Here is a 27,869-nt window from a genome sequence, read left to right as displayed (position 1 = left end):
GCACTAAGGTCTAACAAGACCAGGACAGAGAGAGTCCTTTATCTGCTGCCATTAAGAGGTCATTTGTAATTTTCACCAGTGCCGTCTCGGTGCTGTGGTGTTTTCTAAATCCTGATTGAAATTTCTCAAATAAACTATTATGATGTAGAAAGTCGCACAACTGATTTGCGACCACTTTCTCAAGGATCTTGGAGAGGAAGGGAGGTTAGAGATCGGTCTGTAGTTAGCCAATACCTCTGGATCCAGAGTGGGCTTCTTCAGGAGAGGTTTAATAACAGCCACCTTGAAGGAGTGTGGTACGTGGCCTGTTAGCAGAGACACATTGATAATATCTAATAGAGAGCCGTAATTAAAGGCAAAAGCGTCTTTAAGCAGCCTCGTGGGATGGGGTCCAAGAGACAGGTAGGCGTGTTCAAGTAGAAACCGTTGAAAATAATTGGTCACGGTTGATAGGAGAAAAACCCTCCAAATATACACCAGGGCATACAGCGGTTTCCAAGGCCATTCCACTTAAGGACAGATTGGCACTGGTTATGGGCAAGAGATTATTAATCTTGTCCCTAATAGTTAAAATCTTTTCATTAAAGAAGTTCATAAAGTCATTACCACTAAGGTTTATAGGAATGCTCGGCTCCACAGAGCTGTGACTCTCTGTCAGCCTGGCTACAGTGCAGGGGTATGACATCATCAGGCAGGGGTATGACATCATCAGGCAGGGGTATGACATCATCAGGCAGGGGTATGACATCATCAGGCAGGGTGTGTGACATCATCAGGCAGGGGTATGACATCATCAGGCAGGGTGTGTGACATCATCAGGCAGGGGTATGACATCATCAGGCAGGGGTATGACATCATCAGGCAGGGGTATGACATCATCAGGCAGGGTGTGTGACATCATCAGGCAGGGGTATGACATCATCAGGCAGGGGTATGACATCATCAGGCAGGGGTATGACATCATCAGGCAGGGTGTGTGACATCATCAGGCAGGGGTATGACATCATCAGGCAGGGGTATGACATCATCAGGCAGGGGTATGACATCATCAGGCAGGGTGTGTGACATCATCAGGCAGGGTGTGTGACATCATCAGGCAGGGGTATGACATCATCAGACAGTGGTGTGACATCATCAAAGTGGTACAGAGACACTGTGAGACGCTGTGAGACACGACGTCTTCTGGTCTCGCCCAAAAGCCTCCGAGCGAGACAGGAAGTGTCTTCACCACTTCCTGTCTACACAGCTGCACCAGGCGCTGACGCTGGAGTTCAACCCGAGTCACACACACACTCACGTTGTTCCTTTGCCTGCCCGGTGAAGCTGGACTGCGTGTTGTCTGATGGTCTCATCTTGTTTCGTGAGCTCACGGATCCTGCAGCAGCCAATCAGGTGACTTCGGTCCGGTCTCGTCTGAGGCTCTGATTACAGAGGAGGCCGGAGACTGGGTGTGTCCACACACACGGGAACCATTAGTGTGTGTGTGTGTGTGTGTGTGTCTCGTCATTGATGAAGCATCCTGACAAAAGTTCTTCGTCTTTTCTGCTGAATCTTCATTCAACCCGAGGGCCAACCACAGGCTGCTGACCCACTTCAATACGGCTCACACACACACACACACACTCACGTTGTTCCTTTGCCTGATGAACCTGGACGTCTCATCTTGTTTTGATGACGTCATCACGTCCTCACAGGGAAGAGGAGGTCACACGTGAGCTCACGGAGAGGACCAGGCAGCCAATCAGAGCTCAACTGGGGCTTAGCACCTGAGGCTCTGATTACAGAGGAGGCCGGAGACTGGGTGTGTCCACACACACGGGAACCATTAGTGTGTGTGTGTGTGTGTGTGTGTCTCGTCATTGATGAAGCATCCTGACACCAGCAGCTCGTTGAGTTCACGGCTTTAAGAAAAGTTCTTCCTGTTTGTCTTTTCTGCTGAATCTTCAGAAACAATTAGATTAAACATATATATAATTATGATTAAAGATTTATATATATACTATGATTAAAGATTTATATATATACTATTAATAAAGATTTATATATATTATGATTAAAGATATATATATATACTGTTAATAAAGATTTATATATATATATATTATGATTAAAGATATATATATACCATGATTAAATATTTTGTTTGTATATATATACATATATATATAAATACTATGATTAAAGATTTATATATATACTATGATTAAAGATATATATATATAAATAAATATACTATGATTAAAGATTTATATAAATATACTATGATTAAAGATATATATATATATAGTATGATTAAAGCTAGATATACGATAAAGTGGACTTCCTCCCCAACGAGGGTGGGCTCGCCGTGCGACTCCCGACTGATGAAGCTTCACTGGAGTCATCACCTGTTGACTCTGAAGAGCTGGAGACTGAGAAGACGAGGCGTGTTGCTCTAAAAGCTCCGGCGAGTCGCTCCAGAGGGGCGATGAGCTCTGGGGGGCCCCGGTGGTGGGGCCCCGGGGGGCGTCGGCCTAGTGATCCACAGATACTCTCATTCATTCAATAACCGGCGTTGGCTTCTCAGCCACCTCGACACGAGGAACACGGGCCTCACCTGAAGGGCTGAGTCGGCTTTAAAGAGGTGGAACATCAGGATGCAGAGCTCTGGAGGGTAAATGTTCCCCTCTGTCAGAGGAGGAAGAGGAGGAAACCATCTGCTCACATTCCTCTGGCTCCACTGCTGAGTCCAGAGAACACAAACCTCCTCTGAGGCCGCCGGAATGTAGGGCAGGTGGGAGGAGACGTGTGTAGGTGTCCAGGTGTAGGTGTGTTCATGTCCAGGTGTGTAGGTGTCCAGGTGTGTAGGTGTCCAGGTGTGTAGGTGTCCAGGTGTGTAGTTGTGTAGGTGTCCAGGTGTGTAGGTGTCCAGGTGTGTAGTTGTGTAGGTGTGTAGTTGTCCAGGTGTGTAGGTGTGTAGGTGTCCAGGTGTGTAGTTGTGTAGGTGTGTAGTTGTCCAGGTGTGTAGGTGTGTAGGTGTCCAGGTGTGTAGGTGTGTAGGTGTCCAGGTGTGTAGTTGTGTAGGTGTGTAGGTGTCCAGGTGTGTAGTTGTGTAGGTGTGTAGGTGTCCAGGTGTGTAGTTGTGTAGGTGTGTAGGTGTCCAGGTGTGTAGGTGTCCAGGTGTGTAGGTGTCCAGGTGTGTAGTTGTGTAGGTGTCCAGGTATAGGTGTGTAGGTGTGTAGGTGTCCAGGTGTGTAGGTGTAGGTGTCAGGTGTATGTCCAGGTGTCAGGTGTGTAGGTGTGTAGGTGTCCAGGTGTAGGTGCCAGGTGTGTAGTTGTGTGGGTGTGTAGGTGTGTCAGGTGTGTAGGTGTGTAGGTAGGTGTGTGTGTGTAGGTGTGTAGGTGTGTAGGTGTGTAGGTGTCCAGGTGTGTAGGTGTGTGTAGGTGTGTAGGTGTCCAGGTGTGTAGGTGTCCAGGTGTGTAGGTGTCCAGGTGTCCAGGTGTGTAGGTGTCCAGGTGTGTAGTTGTGTAGGTGTGTAGGTGTCCAGGTGTGTAGGTGTGTAGTTGTGTAGGTGTGTAGGTGTCCAGGTGTGTAGGTGTCCAGGTGTCCAGGTGTGTAGGTGTGTAGGTGTCCAGCTGTGTAGGTGTCCAGGTGTCCAGGTGTGTAGGTGTCCAGGTGTGTAGGTGTCCAGGTGTGTAGGTGTCCAGGTGTGTAGGTGTCCAGGTGTGTAGGTGTGTAGTTGTGTAGGTGTGTAGGTGTCCAGGTGTGTAGGTGTGTAGGTGTGTAGGTGTCCAGGTGTAGGTGTCCAGGTGTGTAGTTGTGTAGGTGTGTAGGTGTCCAGGTGTGTAGTTGTGTAGGTGTCCAGGTGTGTAGGTGTCCAGGTGTGTAGGTGTGTAGGTGTCCAGGTGTGTAGGTGTGTAGTTGTGTAGGTGTCCAGGTGTGTAGTTGTGTAGTTGTGTAGGTGTCCAGGTGTCCAGGTGTGTAGGTGTGTAGTTGTGTAGGTGTCCAGGTGTGTAGGTGTGTGTCCAGGTGTGTAGTTGTGTAGGTGTCCAGGTGTCCAGGTGTGTTGGTGTCCAGGTGTGTAGGTGTGTAGGTGTCCAGGTGTGTAGGTGTCCAGGTGTGTGTAGGTGTGTGTAGTTGTGTGTAGGTGGTGTGTAGTGTCTGTGTGTGTAGGTGTAGTTGTGTAGGTGTGTAGGTGTCCAGGTGTGTAGTTGTGTAGGTGTAGGTGTCCAGGTGTGAGGTGTGGTGTCCAGCTGTAGGTGTGTAGGTGTGTAGGTAGGTGTGTGTAGGTGTAGCTGTGTAGGTGTCCAGGTGTGTAGTTGTAGGTGTGTAGTTGTGTAGTTGTGTAGGTGTGTGTCCAGGTGTGTAGGTGTAGGTGTAGTCAGGTGTGTAGGTGTCCAGGTGTAGGTGTGTAGGTGTCCAGGTGTGTGAAGGTGTGTAGGTGTCTGGGTGTGTGTAGGTGTCCAGGTGTGTAGGTGTCCAGGTGTGTAGGTGTGTAGGTGTCCAGGTGTGTGTAGGTGTCCAGGTGTGTAGGTGTCCAGGTGTGTAGGTGTGTAGGTGTCCAGGTGTGTAGGTGTCCAGGTGTCCAGGTGTGTAGGTGTGTAGGTGTGTAGTTGTGTAGGTGTCCAGGTGTGTAGGTGTCCAGGTGTGTAGGTGTCCAGGTGTCCAGGTGTGTAGGTGTCCAGGTGTGTAGGTGTGTAGGTGTCCAGGTGTGTAGTTGTGTAGGTGTCCAGGTGTGTAGGTGTGTAGGTGTCCAGGTGTGTAGGTGTGTAGTTGTGTAGGTGTGTAGGTGTGTAGGTGTCCAGGTGTGTAGGTGTCCAGGTGTGTAGGTGTCCAGGTGTGTAGTTGTGTAGGTGTCCAGGTGTGTAGGTGTCCAGGTGTCCAGGTGTGTAGGTGTGTAGGTGTCCAGGTGTGTAGGTGTGTAGGTGTGTAGGTGTGTGTGTAGGTGTGTAGGTGTCCAGGTGTCCAGGTGTGTAGGTGTCCAGGTGTAGGTGTGTAGGTGTCCAGGTGTGTAGGTGTGTAGGTGTCCAGGTGTGTAGTTGTGTAGGTGTGTAGGTGTGTAGGTGTCCAGGTGTGTAGGTGTCCAGGTGTGTAGTTGTGTAGGTGTCCAGGTGTAGGTGTGTAGGTGTCCAGGTGTGTAGGTGTGTAGGTGTCCAGGTGTGTAGGTGTCCAGGTGTCCAGGTGTGTGTAGTTGTGTAGGTGTGTAGTTGTCCAGGTGTGTAGGTGTCCAGGTGTGTAGTTGTGTAGTTGTGTAGGTGTCCAGGTGTGTAGGTGTCCAGGTGTGTAGTTGTCCAGCTGTGTAGGTGTGTAGGTGTCCAGGTGTGTAGTTGTGTAGGTGTCCAGGTGTGTAGGTGTCCAGGTGTGTAGTTGTGTAGGTGTCCAGGTGTGTAGTTGTGTAGGTGTCCAGCTGTGTAGGTGACCAGGTGTCCAGCTGTGTAGGTGTCCAGGTGTCCAGGTGTGTAGGTGTCCAGGTGTGTAGGTGTGTAGGTGTCCAGGTGTGTAGGTGTAGGTGTCCAGGTGTGTAGGTGTCCAGGTGTGTAGTTGTGTAGGTGTCCAGGTGTGTAGGTGTCCAGGTGTGTCCAGGTGTGTAGGTGTGTAGGTGTCCAGGTGTCCAGGTGTGTAGGTGTCCAGGTGTGTGTAGTTGTGTAGGTGTCCAGCTGTGTGTGTAGGTGTCCAGGTGTCCAGGTGTGTAGGTGTCCAGGTGTGTAGGTGTGTAGGTGTCCAGGTGTGTAGGTGTCCAGGTGTGTAGGTGTGTAGGTGTCCAGGTGTGTAGGTGTGTAGGTGTGTAGGTGTCCAGGTGTCCAGGTGTGTAGGTGTCCAGGTGTGTAGTTGTGTAGGTGTCCAGCTGTGTAGGTGTCCAGGTGTCCAGCTGTGTAGGTGTCCAGGTGTCCAGGTGTGTAGGTGTCAGGTGTGTGGTGTGTAGGTGTAGGGTGTGTTGTGTAGGTGTGTAGGTGTCTCAGGTGTCCAGGTGTAGGTGTGTGGGTGTCAGGTGTGTGTAGGTGTCAGGGGTGTAGGTGTGTAGGTGTGTAGTTGTTGTGTAGGTGTCCAGGTGTGGTAGGTGTTCAGGTGTGTAGTTGTGTAGGTGTCCAGGTGTGTGTAGGTGTGAGGTGTGTAGGTGTCCAGGTGTCCAGGTGTGTAGTTGTGTAGGTGTGTAGTTGTGTAGGTGTGTAGGTGTGTAGGTGTGTATGTGTGTAGTTGTGTAGGTGTGTATGTGTGTAGTTGTCCAGGTGTGTAGGTGTCCAGGTGTGTAGTTGTGTAGGTGTCCAGGTGTCCAGGTGTGTAGGTGTCCAGGTGTGTAGTTGTGTAGGTGTGTAGGTGTCCAGGTGTGTAGGTGTCCAGGTGTGTAGTTGTGTAGGTGTAGTTGTCCAGGTGTGTAGGTGTGTAGTTGTGTAGGTGTGTAGTTGTCCAGCTGTGTAGGTGTCCAGGTGTGGTGTGTACAGGTGTCAGGTGTCCAGGTGTGGTGTGTAGTTGTAGGTGTGTAGGTGTCCAGGTGTGTAGGTGTGTAGGTGTCCAGGTGTGTAGGTGTGTAGTTGTGTAGGTGTCCAGCTGTGTAGGTGTCCAGGTGTCCAGGTGTGTAGGTGTCCAGGTGTCCAGGTGTGTAGGTGTCCAGGTGTGTAGGTGTGTAGTTGTGTAGGTGTGTAGGTGTCCAGGTGTGTAGTTGTGTAGGTGTCCAGGTGTGTAGGTGTCCAGGTGTCCAGGTGTGTAGGTGTCCAGGTGTGTAGGTGTGTAGGTGTCCAGGTGTGTAGGTGTGTAGGTGTCCAGGTGTGTAGGTGTCCAGGTGTGTAGGTGTCCAGGTGTCCAGGTGTGTAGGTGTCCAGGTGTGTAGGTGTCCAGGTGTGTAGGTGTGTAGGTGTGTAGGTGTCCAGGTGTGTAGGTGTGTAGGTGTCCAGGTGTGTAGGTGTCCAGGTGTGTAGGTGTGTAGGTGGGTGTCCAGGTGTAGGTGTAGGTGTCCAGGTGTGTGTAGGTGTTGTAGGTGTCCAGGTGTCCAGGTGTGTAGGTGTCCAGGTGTGTGTAGTTGTGTAGGTGTGTAGGTGTCCAGGTGTCCAGGTGTGTAGGTGTCCAGGTGTGTAGGTGTCCAGGTGTCCAGGTGTGTAGGTGTCCAGGTGTGTAGGTGTGTAGTTGTGTAGGTGTCCAGGTGTGTAGGTGTCCAGGTGTGTAGGTGTGTAGGTGTCCAGGTGTGTGTGTAGGTGTGTAGGTGTCCAGGTGTGTAGGTGTGTAGTTGTGTAGGTGTGTAGGTGTGTAGGTGTCCAGGTGTGTAGGTGTGTATGTGTGTAGGTGTGTAGGTGTGTAGGTGTCCAGGTGTCCAGGTGTGTAGGTGTCCAGCTGTGTAGGTGTCCAGGTGTGTAGTTGTGTAGGTGTGTAGGTGTCCAGGTGTCCAGGTGTGTAGGTGTCCAGGTGTGTAGGTGTAGGTGTCCAGGTGTGAAGGTGTAGGTGTCAGGTGTGTAGGTGTCCAGGTGTGTAGTCAGGTGTGTAGGTGTCCAGGTGTCCAGTTGTGTGTAGGTGTTCAGGTGTAGGGTGTGTAGGTGTCCAGGTGTGTGGTGTGTAGTGTCCAGGTGTCCAGGTGTGTAGGTGTGTGTGTAGTTGTGTAGGTGTCCAGGTGTGTAGGTGCAGGTGTGTAGGTGTGTAGGTGGTGTCCAGGTGTGTTGTAGGTGTCCAGGTGTCCAGGTGTGTGTCAGGTGTGGTGTGTAGGTGTCCAGGTGGTGTGTAGTTGTCCAGGTGTGTAGGTGTGTGTAGTTGTGTAGGTGTGTAGGTGTCCAGGTGTGTAGTTGTGTAGGTGTCCAGGTGTGTAGTTGTGTAGGTGTCCAGGTGTGTAGGTGTCCAGGTGTGTAGGTGTGTAGTTGTCCAGGTGTGTAGGTGTCCAGGTGTGTAGTTGTGTAGGTGTCCAGGTGTGTAGTTGTGTAGTTGTGTAGGTGTGTAGTTGTCCAGGTGTGTAGTTGTCCAGGTGTGTAGTTGTCCAGGTGTGTATTTGTAGGTGTGTAGTTTTCCAGGTGTGTAGTTGTCCAGGTGTGTAGTTGTGATGTGTCCTGTTTCAGTGTAGGTGGTGTGTAGTTGGACAAGTTCCCAGTGGAGGGAGGCCAGAAGGACCCGAAGCGCCGCATCATCCCCTTCCTACCAGGTCTCACACACACACACACACGTGTCTTTAAAGGGACAATAACCCCGCCTCCTCATTAACATAATACACACTAACCTGACAAGACACAGTATTACTGGAAAAGTCAATTTAATATCAAAATAAATCTTATTAGATGACCAAATTGGAGGCATGCACGTTGCCCCCCTCCAGAGTGAGCAGTAGCACGTGGATAAATAGATGGATACATCTCCATCTACGCAGAGAGAACCAGCCAGTGACTGAACACCCTGGCTTCAATCTCTGGGCTTCATTAAACATGAAAACACAACAAAGAGCTGGGCGCTTTATCATTTAGTTTATTGATGTATCCAGACTTTAGTGGTTAGTAAACAATACTTTTTAAGATACAAACAATCGAGGAACAAGCCTATAGTGGGATGTAAACAATACTTTTAAAGCTAGAAACAACCAAGAGAATGACAGAGCGAGAAAGAGTGAGACACAAAGACAGTGATAGACACACATAGACACAAAGAAAGAGACAGACACAGAGACACACATAAAGATAGAGAGACATAGACAGGAGGAGACAGAGAGACAGACAGACAGGCAGACAGAGACATACATAAAGATAGAGAGACATAGACAGTGAGGAGACAGAGACATACATAAAGATAGAGAGACAGAAAGACATAGACAGAGAGAGAGACATACATAAAGATAGAGACAGAGAGAGACAGATAGAGAGAGAGAGACATAAAGATAGAGAGACAGATTCAGTGAGGAGACAGAGAGAGAAATACATAAAGATAGAGAGACAGATACAGTGAGGAGACAGAGAGAGACATACTGTTGCGACCGTGCTCCAAGGGCCACAACAAAATGGAGTCACAACATGTATAACGGTTTAACAGACGATGTTTATTTTCACAACCCAATCAAAGTCAACTCAAATTAAGTAAAGGAGGATATACCCAGCAGGTCCGGCGTGCCTGCAGGACAAAGAAAGAGGACAAAGAGAGAGAGAGAGCACAGACAGAAGCAGAGGCTTTAAATACCTGCAGAGCACCAGACACAGGTGCCCTGAGTTACTGTAATTAGTCCAATCAACTGCACCCACACTCTCGGCTGATGAACCCACAGGGGCATCACACATACATACAGAAAGAGACAGTGAGGAGACAGAGAGAGAGACATACATAAAGATAGAGAGACATAGACAGTGAGGAGACAGAGAGAGAGAGACATAAAGATAGAGAGACATAGACAGTGAGGAGACAGAGAGAGAGATACATAAAGATAGAGAGACATAGACAGTGAGGAGACAGAGAGAGATACATACATAAAGACAGAGAGACAGAGACAGTGAGGAGACAGAGAGAGACATACATAAAGATAGAGAGACAGAGACAGTGAGGAGAGAGAGAGACATACATAAAGAGAGAGAGACAGAGACAGTGAGGAGAGAGAGAGAGAGACATACATAAAGATAGAGAGACAGAGACAGTGAGGAGAGAGAGAGACATACATAAAGATAGAGAGACGGAGACAGTGAGGAGACAGAGAGAGAGACATAAAGATAGAGAGACAGAGACAGTGAGGAGACAGAGAGAGAGATACATAAAGATAGAGAGACATAGACAGTGAGGAGACAGAGAGAGACATACATAAAGATAGAGAGACATAGACAGTGAGGAGACAGAGAGAGATACATACATAAAGACAGAGAGACAGAGACAGTGAGGAGACAGAGAGAGAGACATACATAAAGATAGAGAGACAGAGACAGTGAGGAGAGAGAGAGAGAGAGACATACATAAAGATAGAGAGACAGAGACAGTGAGGAGAGAGAGAGAGAGACATACATAAAGATAGAGAGACGGAGACAGTGAGGAGACAGAGAGAGAGAGACATACATAAAGATAGAGAGAGATACATAAAGACAGAGAGAGAGAGACATACATAAAGATAGAGAGACAGAGACAGTGAGGAGACAGAGAGAGAGAGACATACATAAAGATAGAGAGACAGAGACAGTGAGGAGACAGAGAGAGAGACATACATAAAGATAGAGAGACAGAGACAGTGAGGAGACAGAGAGAGAGACATACATAAAGATAGAGAGACAGAGACAGTGAGGAGACAGAGAGAGAGACATACATAAAGATAGAGAGACAGAGACAGTGAGGAGACAGAGAGAGACATACATAAAGATAGAGACAGAGACAGTGAGGAGACAGAGAGAGACATACATAAAGATAGAGAGACAGAGACAGTGAGGAGACAGAGAGAGAGACATACATAAAGATAGAGAGACAGAGACAGTGAGGAGACAGAGAGAGATACATAAAGATAGAGAGACATAGACAGTGAGGAGACAGAGAGAGAGACATACATAAAGATAGAGAGACATAGACAGTGAGGAGACAGAGAGATACATAAAGATAGAGAGACATAGACAGTGAGGAGACAGAGAGAGACATACATAAAGATAGAGAGACATAGACAGTGAGGAGACAGAGAGAGAGACATACATAAAGATAGAGACATAGACAGTGAGGAGACAGAGAGAGAGACATACATAAAGACAGAGACAGTGAGGAGACAGAGAGAGAGACATACATAAAGATAGAGAGACAGACAGTGAGGAGAGATAGACATACATAAAGATAGAGAGACAGATACAGTGAGGAGACAGAGAGAGAGACATACATAAAGATAGAGAGACATAGACAGTGAGGAGACAGAGAGAGATACATAAAGATAGAGAGACATAGACAGTGAGGAGACAGAGAGAGACATACATAAAGATAGAGAGACATAGACAGTGAGGAGACAGAGAGATACATAAAGATAGAGAGACATAGACAGTGATGAGACAGAGAGACATACATAAAGATAGAGAGACATAGACAGTGAGGAGACAGAGAGAAAGACATACATAAAGACAGAGAGACAGAGACAGTGAGGAGACAGAGAGAGAGACATACATAAAGATAGAGAGACAGAGACAGTGAGGAGAGAGATAGACATACATAAAGATAGAGACAGATACAGTGAGGAGACAGAGAGAGAGAGACATACATAAAGATAGAGAGACAGAGACAGTGAGGAGAGACATACATAAAGATAGAGAGACAGAGACAGTGAGGAGACAGAGAGAGAGAGACATACATAAAGACAGAGACAGTGAGGAGACATACATAAAGATAGAGAGACAGAGACAGTGAGGAGACAGAGAGAGAGACATACATAAAGACAGAGAGGAGACAGAGAGACATACATAAAGATAGAGAGACATAGACAGTGAGGAGACAGAGAGAGAGACATACATAAAGATAGAGAGACAGAGACAGTGAGGAGACAGAGAGAGAGACATACATAAAGATAGAGAGACAGAGACAGAGAGAGATACATAAAGACAGAGAGACAGAGACAGTGAGGAGACAGAGAGAGAGACATACATAAAGATAGAGAGACAGAGACAGTGAGGAGACAGAGAGAGAGAGACAGAGACAGTGAGGAGACAGAGAGAGAGACATACATAAAGATAGAGAGACAGAGACAGTGAGGAGACAGAGAGAGACATACATAAAGATAGAGAGACAGAGACAGTGAGGAGACAGAGAGAGAGACATACATAAAGATAGAGAGACAGTGAGGAGAGAGACATACATAAAGACAGAGAGACAGTGAGGAAACAGAGAGAGACATACATAAAGATAGAGAGACAGAGACAGTGAGGAGACAGAGAGAGAGAGACATACATAAAGACAGAGACACAGTGAGGAGACAGAGAGAGAGACATACATAAAGATAGAGACAGAGACAGTGAGGAGACAGAGAGAGAGAGACATACATAAAGATAGAGAGACAGAGACAGTGAGGAGACAGAGAGAGAGATACATAAAGATAGAGAGACATAGACAGTGAGGAGACAGACATAAAGATAGAGAGACATAGACAGTGAGGAGACAGAGAGAGAGACATATAGACAGACACAGAGGGACATAAACAATTTGGAGACAGAGATAGACATAAAGATACAGACAGACACGCATAGAAAGTAAGGATACAGAGAGACATCAGACAGACACAGAGAGACATATCCATGGAGGAGACAGAGAGAGAGAGATACATAGAGACAGACATAGACAATGAGGAGACAGAGGGAGACATAAAGACAGACACAGAGGGACGTAGACAATAAAGAGACAGATATAAAGACAAGAGACAGACACATCGAGACGTAGACAGTCAGGAGAGAAAGACACAGATAATGAGGAGACAGAGGGACATAGAGACAGACACAGAGGGACATAGACAATAAGGAGACAGAGATATAAAGACAGACACAGAGACATAAACAGTGAGGAGAGAGACACAAAAGAGACAGAGAGAGACATAAACAGTGAAGGGACAAAGAGAGAGACATGGAGAGACATAGACAGTGAGGAGAGAGAGACAGAGAGAGATCGATAGAGAGACATTAAGACAGTGAGAGACAGATAGTGTTGCTTTGTGGTTTACCATAAACATAACAGTAATCGTTTGTGGTTACTTGTTGTCTGTTAACTTCAACTTCACACTTTTCCTGTGTTGAGTCGTTGGTAACTCGAGGTTTCAGCAGCATTGGAAGTGATTTGAAGAGTTGGGCGATATTTTGACGACTGGGATGCTTGTGTCTGACCCATGAGATGCTCCAGCGTCAGGTAGTACTGGTTTCACTTGAATCCGTCCTGGTTTCAACTGATGAGGCGTAATGGGGATGCTTGCATCGGAATCATCATCATCATAATCATCATCGTCGTCTTGTGTTTCGAGTCCGTGTGCATTCCTCATCGGACATGCACTCCAGAAACTGGTAAGAAAACAAAGGATTTAAAATGATAGACAGCTAAAGACCAACAACAAACCACATGTGCTCTGTTCTGTGTTCCACTCACCTGTGATGGGTGTTGGTTATCATTTGTAACTCTTCTGAGGATTGATGCCAGAACAAACTGGAAGACATTTTGAATATATAGTACAAGTTTAAATACCACAGTTGTTCCTGTCAGAGCAATACAGAGATCTGGAATACATGAACATGCAAAAATGTCCCCTTTTATAGAGATAATTGTTGCCCATGTTTACACTTTTAAGTGTAACAGCTGGTGTATTGGAAAAGAACCTCTAGCATTAAACCATAAGAGATCTTGTCAGTACCAATAAGGCAAAAATAAAACACTTTTAAGTAATTTCAATGATATACTTAAACTTCACAATTTTGGAAATAGTTGATGTAGTCAAGTCAAGTCAAGTATTTTATTGTCAGATACACAGAATGACACAGGGTCAGACTGGGCACTGAAATTCTTAGGACAAGGCACCACACAACTATCATAGCCGAACATAATATAACATGACATACACACTGTACAAGAACTCTGAACATAATACTAACATATAATACACATAATAACTAAACTACAGACAAATGGGAGTAGCAGGTAGTGAAAGCAGGTAGTGCAATAGAAAGTGTAAGTATAAGTACAAGGCTGAAAGTGACAGTGTATGTAAAGTGACGAGTGTAAAGTGTCGAGTGCAAAAGTGTCGATCGTGTGTCAGTGTCCATTGAGCAGCCTGATGGCTCTCGGGAAGAAACTGTTCTCCAGTCTCTGTGTGCGAGACCGGATGCTACGGTACCGCCTTCCAGAAGGCAGCGGGGTGAACAGACTGAAGGCTGGATGATGGCAGTCCTTTAGCATCCTATGCTGTGAATTAAGGATTATTTGTCATAAGTGTTTCATTATAGAATGGTTTGTACATTTGAACACAGCAAATATACCGACCTAATACCCCAAGACGCACTTTGTACCAATCCACGAAATATCTTATCTCTGCATTCATAGCCACGCCACTTGAAGGAGGATACAGGTCCCAAACATTGAACATACTTGTCCAAGGAGGATATTGTTGTGCACACCAGGTGATGCTTGACACTGGTCCAAAAAAAGATTTTATGACATTTGATTAAAAAAAAGACCAAAAGAGACTGGGTGGACCGTTATAATTACAGATGTAAAAGGGTTTTAAAAAGATCCCGAGGTAAAGATATTTATCAAACTTCATGGAGGTTTAAGATATTCCATAGAGTTTGTTTAATGTCATCTGACTCCAGAGATGAATGAAAGGCAGAATAGTGTTTAGAGTAGTTCACAGTTATAGAATGTCAATTCTGACTGTCTAGTGTCCTCATATATCATTGTCCCTATATACCATATGAGGTGGTTACACACACACACACAGTAGTTATAGAATGTCAATTCTGACTGTCTAGTGTCCTCATATATCATTGTCCCTATATACCATATGAGGTGGTTACACACACACACACAGTAGTTATAGAATGTCAATTCTGACCTAGTGTCCTGACTCTAGTGTCCTCATATATCATTGTCCCTATATACCATATGAGGTGGTTACACACACACACAATAGTTATAGAAGGTTGATTCTGACTGTCTAGTGTCCTCATATATCATTGTCCCTATATACCATATGAGGTGGTTACACACACACACACACACACTAGTTATAGAAGGTTGATTCTGAATGTCTAGTGTCCTCATATATCATTGTCCCTATATACCATATGAGGTGGTTACACACACACACAGTAGTTATAGAAGGTTGATTCTGAATGTCTAGTGTCCTCATATAACCCTGTCCATCCAAACCATATGAGGAGACTACACACACATACACACACAGACGCACACATGAAGAGGATTTAATGTTTTGTTCACACATAATGTAATGAAACTTAAGTTTAGACTTGCTTACCTCTTCAACCCAGTTGAGGAGACCAAGTTGTGTGAATGTTGGATTCAGGCCATCCACAGAGGTCTCAAGCTGGTCAGTTGTCCCTCTGAGCAGACTCAATCAGCTCACTGTTATCATCTGGAGCAGAAAGGGTAGAAAGAGACAGTAAATAGGATGTGGAACTGTACCATCAAGTGTTGTAATAGATGATCATCTCAGGGAATCATGAACGTGAGAGGTCCTCCGCTCCGACTAAGTCAGTGCTTGGCTCGTAATAATAATAAAAATACATTTTCAAAATGTACAATCTGGTTAAAGTCATTTATGAACCAACATCCTTTTTTTGTCCTGAGCAAGTCCTTAAAGGACTCATTTGCTCTGCTTTGCCATGAGCCTTTTCCCGACAGTCTTTTCTGCCTCTTGCTAGGGTTGTCACAATACCAACATTATAACTACGATACCTGCCATAAATATCATGATAACCGATACCACGATACCAGAATTTTATACAATACCACACATTTTGACACTGGTAAATTGATCTATAATAGTAATCAAAAAAAGTGGGCTTTCCTTCACTGTCTGCAATTTAGACATAGTACTTCCAAAAAGCCACAGACGGCCAGCAAAAGCGCCTCTGCACTTGATGCCATGTCTCCCATCACCGCCAGAGTGATCGCTGCCTTGTGTGTGTGTGTGTGGGCACTGGGCAGTCCACCCCCTTGCAGTCAATGCGTGCTGGCAGTGTCACAGGTAGCGGAGCAGTGAATGCGCTCTGATCTACACGATTCACGTTGACATATTTTGATTTAAAACGGCAGATTTTGAATGAGAATCAGGAACAGGCCCGATTCTACTGTTGGTTCTCTTTGCAAAGCTTGGAAATGTACATCTGACACATCTCTATTTGTTACTAATATTGAATTTAAAAAAAAGATATAACTAAATTAATCTTATGACACATTTGATTAAAAAAAGAACAAAAGAGACTGGGTGGACCGTCATAATTACAGATGTAAAAGGGTTTTAAAAAGATCCCGAGGTAAAGATATTTATCAAACTTCATGGAGGTTTAAGATATTCCATAGAGTTTGTTCAATGTCATCTGACTCCAGAGATGAATGAAAGGCAGAATAGTGTTTAGAGTAGTTCACATAGTTATAGAATGTCAATTCTGACTGTCTAGTGTCCTCATATATCATTGTCCCTATATACCATATGAGGTGGCTACACACACACACAATAGTTATAGAAGGTTGATTCTGAATGTCTAGTGTCCTCATATAACCCTGTCCATCCAAACCATATGAGGAGACTACACACACATACACACACAGACGCGCACACATGAAGAGGATTTAATGTTTTGTTCACACATAATGTAATGAAACTTAAGTTTAGACTTGCTTACCTCTTCAACCCAGTTGAGGAGACCAAGTTGTGTGAATGTTGGATTCAGGCCATCCACAGAGGTCTCAAGCTGGTCAGTTTCGTCCCTCTGAGCAGACTCAATCAGCTCACTGTTATCATCTGGAGCAGAAAAGGGGTAGAAAGAGACAGTAAATAGGATGTTGAACTGTACCATCAAGTGTTGTAATAGATGATCATCTCAGGGAATCATGAACGTGAGAGGTCCTCCGCTCCGACTAAGTCAGTGCTCGGGCCCTTATCAAGAGGCTCTGGAATCCTTCTTTGAAAAGGCCCGAAAAATCCACTGCAGTGACAAAATGTGCACCCTTTGTTGTGGTCATGAAAATAAATGAACACCAAAATGTTTCAAGTGTTTGTGTCGGTCGGTCTGGTCCCCCCCCCCTGAAGCTGTAAACCTAGGGGAAACACTGACACCCATTAGTAGTAAGTGAGGTAAAGAAAAATGTATTCTGAGATAAATCGTGATTCTCTTTTGAAAGAATGACAACACGCAGAAACTAAATTGTCAACGTTATGATCTCCTGTAATAAACCTGTGACCCGGATGTCCGTTCCTTACCGCTGCGCCTGAACGCAACAGACGTAATACATTTGCATTCCCTGCTTACACTCTAATCGAGGCTACATATTAGCAGCGTTTTTGTGAGGGCTGCTGAGGTTGAGCAGTCGAATATGGATACAATCTTACACCGTGTTTCTGACCCCTAGGCTTACAACTTCAGGGGGGAAGGACCGACAAACACAAACCAGTGTTTCCCATACCATTATAACAGGGTGGCCCCCCTGAAATTGTATCTATAGTGCCAGATTACAACAAGAGTAATTTAAGGGTCTACACCAGGACAGGGCAATTATTTTTCCCAGAGGGCCACATGAGGAACAGAAAATATTGTGGAGGTCCAGGCCAATCGCCTAATAGGGCGGTGCAGTCACATGGGTCTGATGTTCCTTATGCCGAGGAGCAATACTCTGGATGCAGCTGTCAGTTAATCTTACAACTCTAAAACTCTTGTAGTACAAACCATGTCTCCGGCGACAGAAAGTGACATGCCAAATTCAAATTAAAGTTAACACTTTCCGACGTAATTCCAGAGGATTCGGAATGCTAAGAAGCGGAGCGTTTCAATGGTATGCGGTACATTACGGTAATCGTAAGACATTTGGCGAGCTTGCCTGTGAGGGGAGGGGTGGAAGTGAGCAGAGAGCAAGCTGGAATCGCAGCCTGATACGTCGGCAGAAAGCATGACACACGTTCCCGAAGCACAATGACGGCAACAGAGCAGCATCTATGTTTTTTAATGCTTATTTATTGCTCAGCGCCTTGCTTTGTGTGCGCCTTCTGCAGCAGAAGGCGTTACAGCGGTCTTTACGTAAAGTCGGAGGATACCGTGTATCTGCCGTGTTCTGCTCCAGGAGAGTGACACACAGCCTCAAAGAGCGCTTGAGCAATAAATAAGCATTGAGAAACATAAATGCTGGTCTGATGCCATCATCTTGCTTGGGAAACTCAAGTCGGAATGGAGAAGCGTTACAGCGTCTTTACCATAACTTATAATAAGTATAATACTGGCAAGGGCGGATTAAAAGCCCAACGGCAGATACGCAAAGTTTGGAAATGTAACCTCCATTTGATATATCTCTGCAATTTATTTACAATATTGAATACAAAAAAAGATAAATTAACTAAATTAATCTGTTTTTTAATTATGAAGAATCAGACAGCCACAGTGAGAAAAAAATAAATTATGTGTAGAAAGATGTTGACGCATAAAGAGGAATTTACACCCGTAATATGTAGCTTAAAACATAAAACTACAAATATGACTTACCTTTTCATATCTTTTGAGCAGACTAGTTGATGCACCTGGAGATCTCTTTTCTTGCCTCTTACTTGTTGACACCTTTTGAGTACTCTGAGAAGGCTCGGATGTAGATGGACCCTCACCGTGCTCCCCGTCCAAGACTTTCCTTCAGATTTCTGAAGCTATTAACAATAAACATCAATCCAACGGGATCAGGTCAAAACTGAATAATCAATACAGCAGAAACTTTGATATTTGTAGGTAGCAACATTTCTTTTTCACCTCATCAACCAACAATGTCAATAACCGTTTTAATACTGTCAAAGATAATTGTAAATTAATGTAAAATCAAAGCTACTTGGACATCATTAAGCATTATTCATGGATGTGACATATCATATGGTATAAGCATTTCCTTTAGAAAGAACTTTAAAAGTAACATTTTGACTACCTTGCATCTCCACGGCCAATCCGAGTCACCATAATTATAGGTGACCTCCTCCTAGACTGATGTCTCGTGTTGCAAACAAACACAGATGGGGCTTCCTTGTATGTTTAGGTACTTCATCTTGGCATTGGGGTTGACATTATTATCGTTCACAAGTCTTCCAAGTGACCCATCCTCTTTGCTGCATCAAAACTACAAAACAAAAGTATATCAGTTTCATAACAGTAAATATATAAAATAAAGGCAAAGTGTCATTGAATTTGGATTAGAAAGCATTGACACAATACACCACCATAGTTTTCCATTAAAATGGAACTCGAACATGAACACCTTCAGGCAGTCGTGATGAAGTCTCTGTCTCCGTTCACATTCTTGCTGGCTTATTAATTCACCTCTATATTCCAACAGAAAGTCTCCCTTTTCAAATAGAGCAGAGGTGAAGATGCCACGACCTATTCCACACAGAGAAAAAACGTTTGTTAAGTTTATTCCTACTTTAATCATGGTTACAAAATTAGAACATTCAACTTACCTTTGAAGGCATTGATGTATTTGATGTCAAGTCCCACTTTGTCCCCTCCAGTATCAATGTAAAAGTTGGCATCAGCCTTTGTATTTAGGCGTCTTCGGTGCATATTCTCTTGCTGAAATGACCAAAGAAGATGGTTGTCAGGATTATTATCTTCATTTATAGAACATGCATGATCAGAACATATTCTATAGCCATTTAAACTAGTAATAAACTTGGATAAAATAAGAAAATGAATAACTGCTCCATTCACATTTTTATTTGACACTGCTTCACAGATTTACATATTAAGAATATCTTTAGACTATCTAAGATTAACTGTAGAAGTAAGGTAAGCCCCTTGCTTTGTTTGTTTCTTCCAAACCTGTCTACATGGACTGCTAATCATCCTCTCTGAAGGCCCAGAGTAAACATACCATCAACATTAGCTTAGTGCTAGCAGCTCAGGGAGCAAGCTGCAGGTGATTCAGTCAAGACTGGTGAGGAGATGTGTGATGTAAGCTACAATGGCATGCTAACGTCAACCTTTTACCTTGTATCAAGCCACATAGTATGTTCACTAGCAAGCTAACGTTAGCAAACGAGCGCTAGCTAGCGTTAGCACGTTCGCAAGCTAGCAGTTAGCACGGTCGCGAGCTAGCGGTTAGCACGGTCGCTAACAGCAGCAAGCTAACACGCCATGTGGCTCGACACAGGCCGTGACAATGATAAAGCACGAGATAACACGAGCTAAACCACCACGTGAATCGACTGTCCTTAACCAGAGGGCCTGCTAGCATAGCTCACCTCACTGATCTCCTTCAGTCTTCACCACCTGGAGCTAGCTCCGTTTTATACTTACACATATAAATGACACGTTCTCATCAATAGTCTTAACCGAATCACCTGGAGCTAGCTCCGTTTTATACTTACACATATAAATGACACGTTCTCATCAATAGTCTTAACCGAATCACCTGGAGCTAGCTCCGCTTATACTTACACATATAAATGACACGTTCTCATCAATAGTCTTAACCGAATCACCTGGAGCTAGCTCCGTTTTATACTTACACATATAAATGACACGTTCTCATTTACTGCAGTCTTAACCGAATCACCTGGAGCTAGCTCCGTTTTATACTTACACATATAAAAGCTTACCTGGTGGTGTTTAATCCTTCATCCTTCATCGGTGCATGCTCTCTGCCTGTCTGTTTAAAGGTCCACGCACCTGGTCCTTGACGTTGGTACGCCCCCCCCCCGACGTCACTCCCACGCGGGGAAAAACAGCCAATCACAAGAAAGGGCGCGAAATTGTCACCGTGTGTATCGAAATGTGTATCAAACTGCACCAGCATCCTCACGCCGATAGATGTCGCTGTTCTATACACTGGGATACACAAAAACTAGGTCAGGTGGTAAAATGGACTTTGCACGAAAAGAGAGGGTATGTTAGTTAGACAGTTTTAAGACGTTTAAGCTCTTTGTTTTAGCCGGACCTCGGCATGGTCCGGCTAATCCCAATAAGTCCGGCTGTTGCTGGTGTGTATTCAGGTGTAAAGTCCGGACATACCATATCCACCTACTCACACACACACACACACACACACACACACACACACACACACACACACACACACACACACACACACACACACACACACACACACACACACACACACACACACACACACACACACACACGTGTTGGTGGAGGCTAGACTCAGACCTCCAGGAGGAAGGAACCGCAGTACGACGTCACATGTCTACAGCTGAACTCACTGAGAGACGAGAGGATCAGGACCAGAATCAGACCAGATGAGACCAGATCAGACCAGATCAGATCAGACCAGATCAGACCAGACCAGATCAGATCAGACCAGACCAGACCAGATCAGATGAGACCAGATCAGTGGCGTCCCTAGGCTAAAAAACATCCGGGGCTAAAGCCCCGGATGTTTTTTAATTAACCCCGAATGTTAATTTCAACAACAACAACAAAAAGATTTGGCACAAAAGTGGTTCACACCTCCAGGTCGCACGTGACGTCATTCACCCAAAGCAGCGGAGTCAGACTGGCAGCAGGCGCACGTAACAGCAAGCTGCTGTCTGAGAGTGTTTCTATGTCTACACATTTCGCTGCTTCACTCCTCTGGGCTAAGCCCAGCGCCCCCGCCCCCATAACGCGCATCGCTCTGCCGTGATGCGCGCCGACACATCCGCACAGACAGGTGAGCACACTCTCACTAGAAAAACTCACTAGGTGTGTAGGTGTCCAGGTGTCCAGGTGTGTAGGTGTCCAGGTGTGTAGGTGTCAGATCAGACCAGACCAGACCAGATGAGACCAGATCAGACCAGATCAGATGAGACCAGATCAGACCAGACCAGATCAGATGAGACCAGACCATATCAGATGAGATCAGATGAGACCAGATCAGATGAGACCAGATCAGACCAGACCAGATCAGATGAGACCAGACCATATCAGACCAGATCAGACCAGATGAGACCAGATCAGATGAGACCAGATCAGATCAGATGAGACCAGATCAGACCAGATCAGACCAGACCAGACCAGATCAGACCAGACCAGATCAGATGAGACCAGATCAGACCAGATCAGATGAGACCAGACCATATCAGATGAGACCAGATCAGACCAGACCAGATCAGATGAGACCAGACCAGACCAGATCAGATCAGACCAGACCAGATGAGACCAGACCAGATCAGACCAGATCAGATCAGACCAGACCAGATCAGATGAGACCAGATCAGACCAGATCAGATGAGACCAGACCATATCAGACCAGATCAGACCAGATGAGACCAGATCAGATCAGATGAGACCAGATCAGATCAGATGAGACCAGATCAGACCAGATCAGACCAGACCAGATGAGACCAGATCAGATCAGATCAGATGAGACCAGATCAGACCAGATCAGATGAGACCAGATCAGACCAGACCAGATCAGATCAGATCAGATGAGACCAGATCAGACAAGATCAGATGAGACCAGATCAGATCAGACCAGACCAGATCAGATGAGACCAGACCATATCAGACCAGACCAGACCAGATGAGACCAGATCAGATGAGACCAGATCAGATCAGATGAGACCAGATCAGACCAGATCAGACCAGACCAGATCAGACCAGACCAGATGAGACCAGATCAGATCAGACCAGATCAGATCAGACCAGACCAGATCAGATGAGACCAGACCAGATGAGATGAGATCAGATCAGATGAGACCAGATCAGACCAGATCAGATCAGACCAGACCAGATCAGATGAGACCAGATCAGACCAGATCAGATCAGATCAGACCAGATCAGATGAGACCAGATCAGATCAGACCAGACCAGATCAGATGAGACCAGACCATATCAGACCAGATCAGATCAGATGAGACCAGATCAGATCAGATGAGACCAGATCAGACCAGATCAGACCAGACCAGATCAGACCAGATCAGACCAGATCAGATGAGACCAGACCAGATCAGACCAGATCAGATGAGACCAGATCAGACCAGATCAGATGAGACCAGATCAGACCAGATCAGATCAGATCAGACCAGATCAGATGAGACCAGATCAGATCAGACCAGATCAGATGAGACCAGATCAGACCAGATCAGATGAGACCAGACCAGATCAGACCAGATCAGATCAGATCAGACCAGATCAGATGAGACCAGATCAGATCAGACCAGACCAGATCAGATGAGACCAGACCATATCAGACCAGATCAGATGAGACCAGATCAGATCAGATAAGACCAGATCAGACCAGATCAGACCAGACCAGATCAGACCAGATCAGACCAGATCAGATGAGACCAGACCAGATCAGACCAGATCAGATGAGACCAGATCAGACCAGATCAGATGAGACCAGACCATATCAGATCAGATGAGACCAGATCAGACCAGATCAGACCAGATCAGATGAGACCAGACCAGATCAGACCAGATCAGACCAGATCAGACCAGACCAGATCAGATGAGACCAGACCATATCAGACCAGATCAGATCAGATGAGACCAGATCAGTTCAGATGAGACCAGATCAGACCAGATCAGACCAGACCAGATGAGACCAGATCAGATCAGATGAGACCAGATCAGACCAGATCAGACCAGATCAGATGAGACCAGATCAGACCAGATCAGATGAGACCAGACCATATCAGATCAGATCAGATGAGACCAGATCAGACCAGATCAAATGAGACCAGATCAGACCAGACCAGATCAGATGAGACCAGACCATATCAGACCAGATCAGACCAGATGAGACCAGATCAGATGAGACCAGATCAGATCAGATGAGACCAGATCAGACCAGACCAGATCAGACCAGATCAGACCAGATCAGATCAGACCAGATCAGATGAGACCAGACCAGATGAGATGAGATCAGATCAGATGAGACCAGATCAGACCAGATCAGATCAGACCAGACCAGATCAGATGAGACCAGATCAGACCAGATCAGACCAGACCAGATCAGATGAGACCAGACCATATCAGACCAGATCAGATCAGATGAGACCAGATCAGACCAGACCAGATCAGACCAGATCAGACCAGATCAGATCAGATGAGACCAGATCAGACCAGACCAGATGAGACCAGATCAGATCAGACCAGATCAGATGAGACCAGATCAGACCAGATCAGATCAGATCAGATGAGACCAGATCAGATCAGATGAGACCAGATCAGACCAGATCAGACCAGATCAGACCAGACCAGATCAGACCAGATCAGATGAGACCAGACCAGATCAGACCAGATCAGACCAGACCAGATCAGACCAGATCAGACCAGATCAGACCAGACCAGACCAGATGAGATGAGACCAGATCAGACCAGATCAGACCAGATCAGATTAGACCAGATCAGATCAGACCAGATCAGACCAGACCAGATGAGACCAGATCAGATCAGACCAGATCAGATGAGACCAGATCAGACCAGATCAGACCAGATCAGATGAGACCAGACCAGACCATATCAGATCAGATCAGATGAGACCAGATCAGACCAGATCAGATGAGACCAGATCAGACCAGATCAGACCAGACCAGATCAGATGAGACCAGACCATATCAGACCAGATCAGACCAGATGAGACCAGATCAGATCAGATGAGACCAGATCAGACCAGATCAGATCAGACATGAGTCTGAGGAGTTTTAGTGGAAACTCTCAAAGTCAAAGACCAACAGGGCCCCGAGTGGTTTTCTCTTCGTGGTGTGTTCATGGCCCGGAAGTGGTTTTCCCTTCGTGGTGTGTTCAGGGCCCGGAAGTGGTTTTCCCTTCGTGGTGTGTTCAGGGCCCGGAGTGGTTTTCCTTTGTGGTGTGTTCAGGGCCGGAAGTGGTTTTCCTTTGTGGTGTGTTCAGGGCCCGAAGTGGTTTTCCTTCGTGGTGTGTTCAGGGCGTTCAGGGCCGGAAGTGGTTTTCCTTGGTGTGTTCAGGGCCCCGAGTGGTTTGGTGTGTTCAGGGCCCAAGTGGTTTTCCTGTGGTGTGTTCAGGGCCTGGAAGTGGTTTTCCTTCGTGTGTTCAGGGCCGAGTGGTTTCCTTCGTGGTGTGTTCAGGGCCCGAGTGGTTTTCCTTCGTGGTGTGTTCAGGGCCGGAAGTGGTTTTCCTTCGTGGTGTGTTCAGGGCCGAGTGGTTTTCCCTTCGTGGTGTGTTCAGGCCCGGAAGTGGTTTTCCTTCGTGGTGTGTTCAGGGCCGGAGTGGTTTTCCTTGTGGTGTGTTCAGGGCCGGAAGTGGTTTTCCTTCGTGGTGTGTTCAGGGCCCGAGTGGTTTTCCTTCGTGGTGTGTTCAGGGCCGGAAGTGGTTTTCCTTCGTGGTGTGTTCAGGGCCCCGAGTGGTTTTCCTTCGTGGTGTGTTCAGGCCCAGTGGTTTTCCTTGTGGTGTGTTCAGGGCCCAGTGGTTTTCCTTCGTGGTGTGTTCAGGGCCCCGAGTGGTTTTCCTTCGTGGTGTGTTCAGGGCCCGGAGTGGTTTTCCTTTGTGGTGTGTTCAGGGCCGAGTGGTTTTCCTTTGTGGTGTGTTCAGGGCCCGGAAGTGGTTTTCCTTCGTGGTGTGTTCAGGGCCCGGAAGTGGTTTTCCCTTCGTGGTGTGTTCAGGGCCGGAAGTGGTTTTCCTTCGTGGTGTGTTCAGGGCCCCAGTGGTTTTCCCTTCGTGGTGTGTTCAGGGCCCGGAAGTGGTTTTCCTTCGTGGTGTGTTCAGGGCCCGGAAGTGGTTTTCTCTTCGTGGTGTGTTCAGGGCCGAGTGGTTTTCCTTCTGGTGTGTTCAGGGCCCGAGTGGTTTTCCTTCGTGGTGTGTTCAGGGCCCGAGTTGTTTTCCTTCGTGGTGTGTTCAGGGCCCGAGTGGTTTTCCTTCGTGGTGTGTTCAGGGCCCAGTTGTTTTCCTTGGTGTGTTCAGGGCCCGAGTTGTTTTCCTTGTGGTGTGTTCAGGGCCGAGTGGTTTTCCTTGTGGTGTGTTCAGGGCCCGAGTGTTTTCCTTCGTGGTGTGTTCAGGGCCCGAGTGGTTTTCCTTAAGTGGTGTGTTCAGGGCCCGAGTTGTTTTCCTTCGTGGTGTGTTCAGGGCCCGAGTTGTTTTCCTTCGTGGTGTGTTCAGGGCCCGGAGTGGTTTTCCTTCGTGGTGTGTTCAGGGCCCGAGTGGTTTTCCTTTGTGGTGTGTTCAGGGCCCGAGTGGTTTTCCTTCGTGGTGTGTTCAGGGCCGGAGTGGTTTTCCTTCGTGGTGTGTTCAGGGCCCGAGTGGTTTTCCTTCGTGGTGTGTTCAGGGCCGGAAGTGGTTTTCCTTGTGGTGTGTTCAGGGCCGAGTGGTTTTCCTTCGTGGTGTGTTCAGGGCCCGGAAGTGGTTTTCCTTCGTGGTGTGTTCAGGGCCGGAAGTGGTTTTCCTTCGTGGTGTGTTCAGGGCCGAAGTGGTTTTCCTTCGTGGTGTGTTCAGGGCCCGAAGTGGTTTTCCTTCGTGGTGTGTTCAGGGCCCGAGTTGTTTTCCTTCGTGGTGTGTTCAGGGCCCGAGTGGTTTTCCTTAAGTGGTGTGTTCAGGGCCGGAAGTGGTTTTCCTTCGTGGTGTGTTCAGGCCCGAGTTGTTTTCCTTCGTGGTGTGTTCAGGGCCCGAGTGGTTTTCCTTCGTGGTGTGTTCAGGGCCCGAAGTGGTTTTCCTTCGTGGTGTGTTCAGGGCCCGAGTGGTTTCCTTCGTGGTGTGTTCAGGGCCCGAGTGGTTTTCCTTCGTGGTGTGTTCAGGGCCCGAGTGGTTTCCTTCGTGGTGTGTTCAGGGCCCGAAGTGGTTTTCCTTCGTGGTGTGTTCAGGGCCCGAGTGGTTTTCCTTCGTGGTGTGTTCAGGGCCCGGAAGTGGTTTTCCTTCGTGGTGTGTTCAGGGCCCCGAGTGGTTTTCCTTCGTGGTGTGTTCAGGGCCCGAGTGGTTTTCCTTCGTGGTGTGTTCAGGGCCCCAGTGGTTTTCCTTCGTGGTGTGTTCAGGGCCCGAGTGGTTTCCTTTGGTGTGTTCAGGGCCCGGAAGTGGTTTTCCTTGTGGTGTGTTCAGGGCCCGAGTGGTTTTCCCTTCGTGGTGTGTTCAGGGCCCGAGTGGTTTTCCTTGTGGTGTGTTCAGGGCCCGAAGTGGTTTTCCTTCGTGGTGTGTTCAGGGCCCGAGTGGTTTTCCTTCGTGGTGTGTTCAGGGCCTGGAAGTGGTTTTCCCTTCGTGGTGTGTTCAGGGCCCGAGTGGTTTTCCGTTCGTGGTGTGTTCAGGGCCCGAGTGGTTTTCCTTCGTGGTGTGTTCAGGGCCCGAGTGGTTTTCCTTCGTGGTGTGTTCAGGGCCCAGTGGTTTTCCTTGTGGTGTGTTCAGGGCCGGAGTGGTTTTCCTTCGTGGTGTGTTCAGGGCCCGAGTGGTTTTCCCTTCGTGGTGTGTTCAGGGCCCGGAAGTGGTTTTCCCTTCGTGGTGTGTTCAGGGCCCGAGTGGTTTTCCCTTCGTGGTGTGTTCAGGGCCCCGAGTGGTTTTCCCTTCGTGGTGTGTTCAGGGCCCCGAGTTGTTTTCCCTTCGTGGTGTGTTCAGGGCCCCGAGTGGTTTTCCCTTCGTGGTGTGTTCAGGGCCCGAGTGGTTTTCCCTTCGTGGTGTGTTCAGGGCCCCGAGTGGTTTTCCCTTTGTGGTGTGTTCAGGGCCCCGAGTGGTTTTCCCTTTGTGGTGTGTTCAGGGCCCCGAGTGGTTTTCTCTTCGTGGTGTGTTCAGGGCCCGGAAGTGGTTTTCCCTTCGTGGTGTGTTCAGGGCCCGGAAGTGGTTTTCCCTTCGTGGTGTGTTCAGGGCCCGAGTGGTTTTCCCTTTGTGGTGTGTTCAGGGCCCGAGTGGTTTTCCTTCGTGGTGTGTTCAGGGCCCGAGTGGTTTTCCTTCGTGGTGTGTTCAGGGCCCGAGTGGTTTTCCTTCGTGGTGTGTTCAGGGCCCCGAGTGGTTTTCCTTCGTGGTGTGTTCAGGGCCCGAGTGGTTTTCCCTTCGTGGTGTGTTCAGGGCCCCGAGTGGTTTTCCTTCGTGGTGTGTTCAGGGCCGGAAGTGGTTTTCCCTTCGTTGTGTGTTCAGGGCCCCGAGTTGTTTTCACTTCGTGGTGTGTTCAGGGCTCCGAGTTGTTTTCCCTTCGTGGTGTGTTCAGGGCCCGGAAGTGGTTTTCCTTCGTGGTGTGTTCAGGGCCCGAGTTGTTTTCCTTCGTGGTGTGTTCAGGGCCCGAGTGGTTTTCCCTTCGTGGTGTGTTCAGGGCCCCGAGTGGTTTTCCCTTCGTGGTGTGTTCAGGGCCCCGAGTTGTT

General features: G+C 47.0%; 1 protein-coding gene and 1 long non-coding RNA gene across 3 annotated transcripts in view; one reads left to right on the top strand and one right to left on the bottom strand.

The window, feature by feature from the left end:
- The window catches only part of sh3pxd2b (SH3 and PX domains 2B), a 73,786-nt gene that overhangs the window by 7,384 nt on the left and 38,533 nt on the right, over positions 1-27,869 (top strand). Inside the window, exon 4 of the mRNA XM_056443321.1 lies at positions 8,030-8,096. Coding sequence (XP_056299296.1) covers positions 8,030-8,096 — 67 coding nt within the window. The remainder of the gene's footprint in view (positions 1-8,029; positions 8,097-27,869) is intronic.
- Positions 12,885-18,242, bottom strand: LOC130212239 (uncharacterized). Of its 2 annotated transcripts, XR_008835253.1 has the most exons (6): positions 18,124-18,242; positions 16,276-16,394; positions 14,886-15,002; positions 13,975-14,041; positions 13,004-13,808; positions 12,885-12,918 (listed from the first exon to the last, which is right to left on the bottom strand). It is a non-coding gene; the product is annotated as an uncharacterized LOC130212239 (long non-coding RNA). The 2 variants fall into 2 exon arrangements; XR_008835252.1 differs by having other exon boundaries at positions 13,004-14,041.

This window comes from Pseudoliparis swirei, chromosome 3 (genome assembly GCF_029220125.1).
Source record: "Pseudoliparis swirei isolate HS2019 ecotype Mariana Trench chromosome 3, NWPU_hadal_v1, whole genome shotgun sequence".
Classification (NCBI taxonomy): Eukaryota; Metazoa; Chordata; class Actinopteri; order Perciformes; family Liparidae; genus Pseudoliparis; species Pseudoliparis swirei.
Note: the sequence above shows the minus strand (reverse complement) of the source record. Positions and strands in the feature narration are given on the sequence as shown.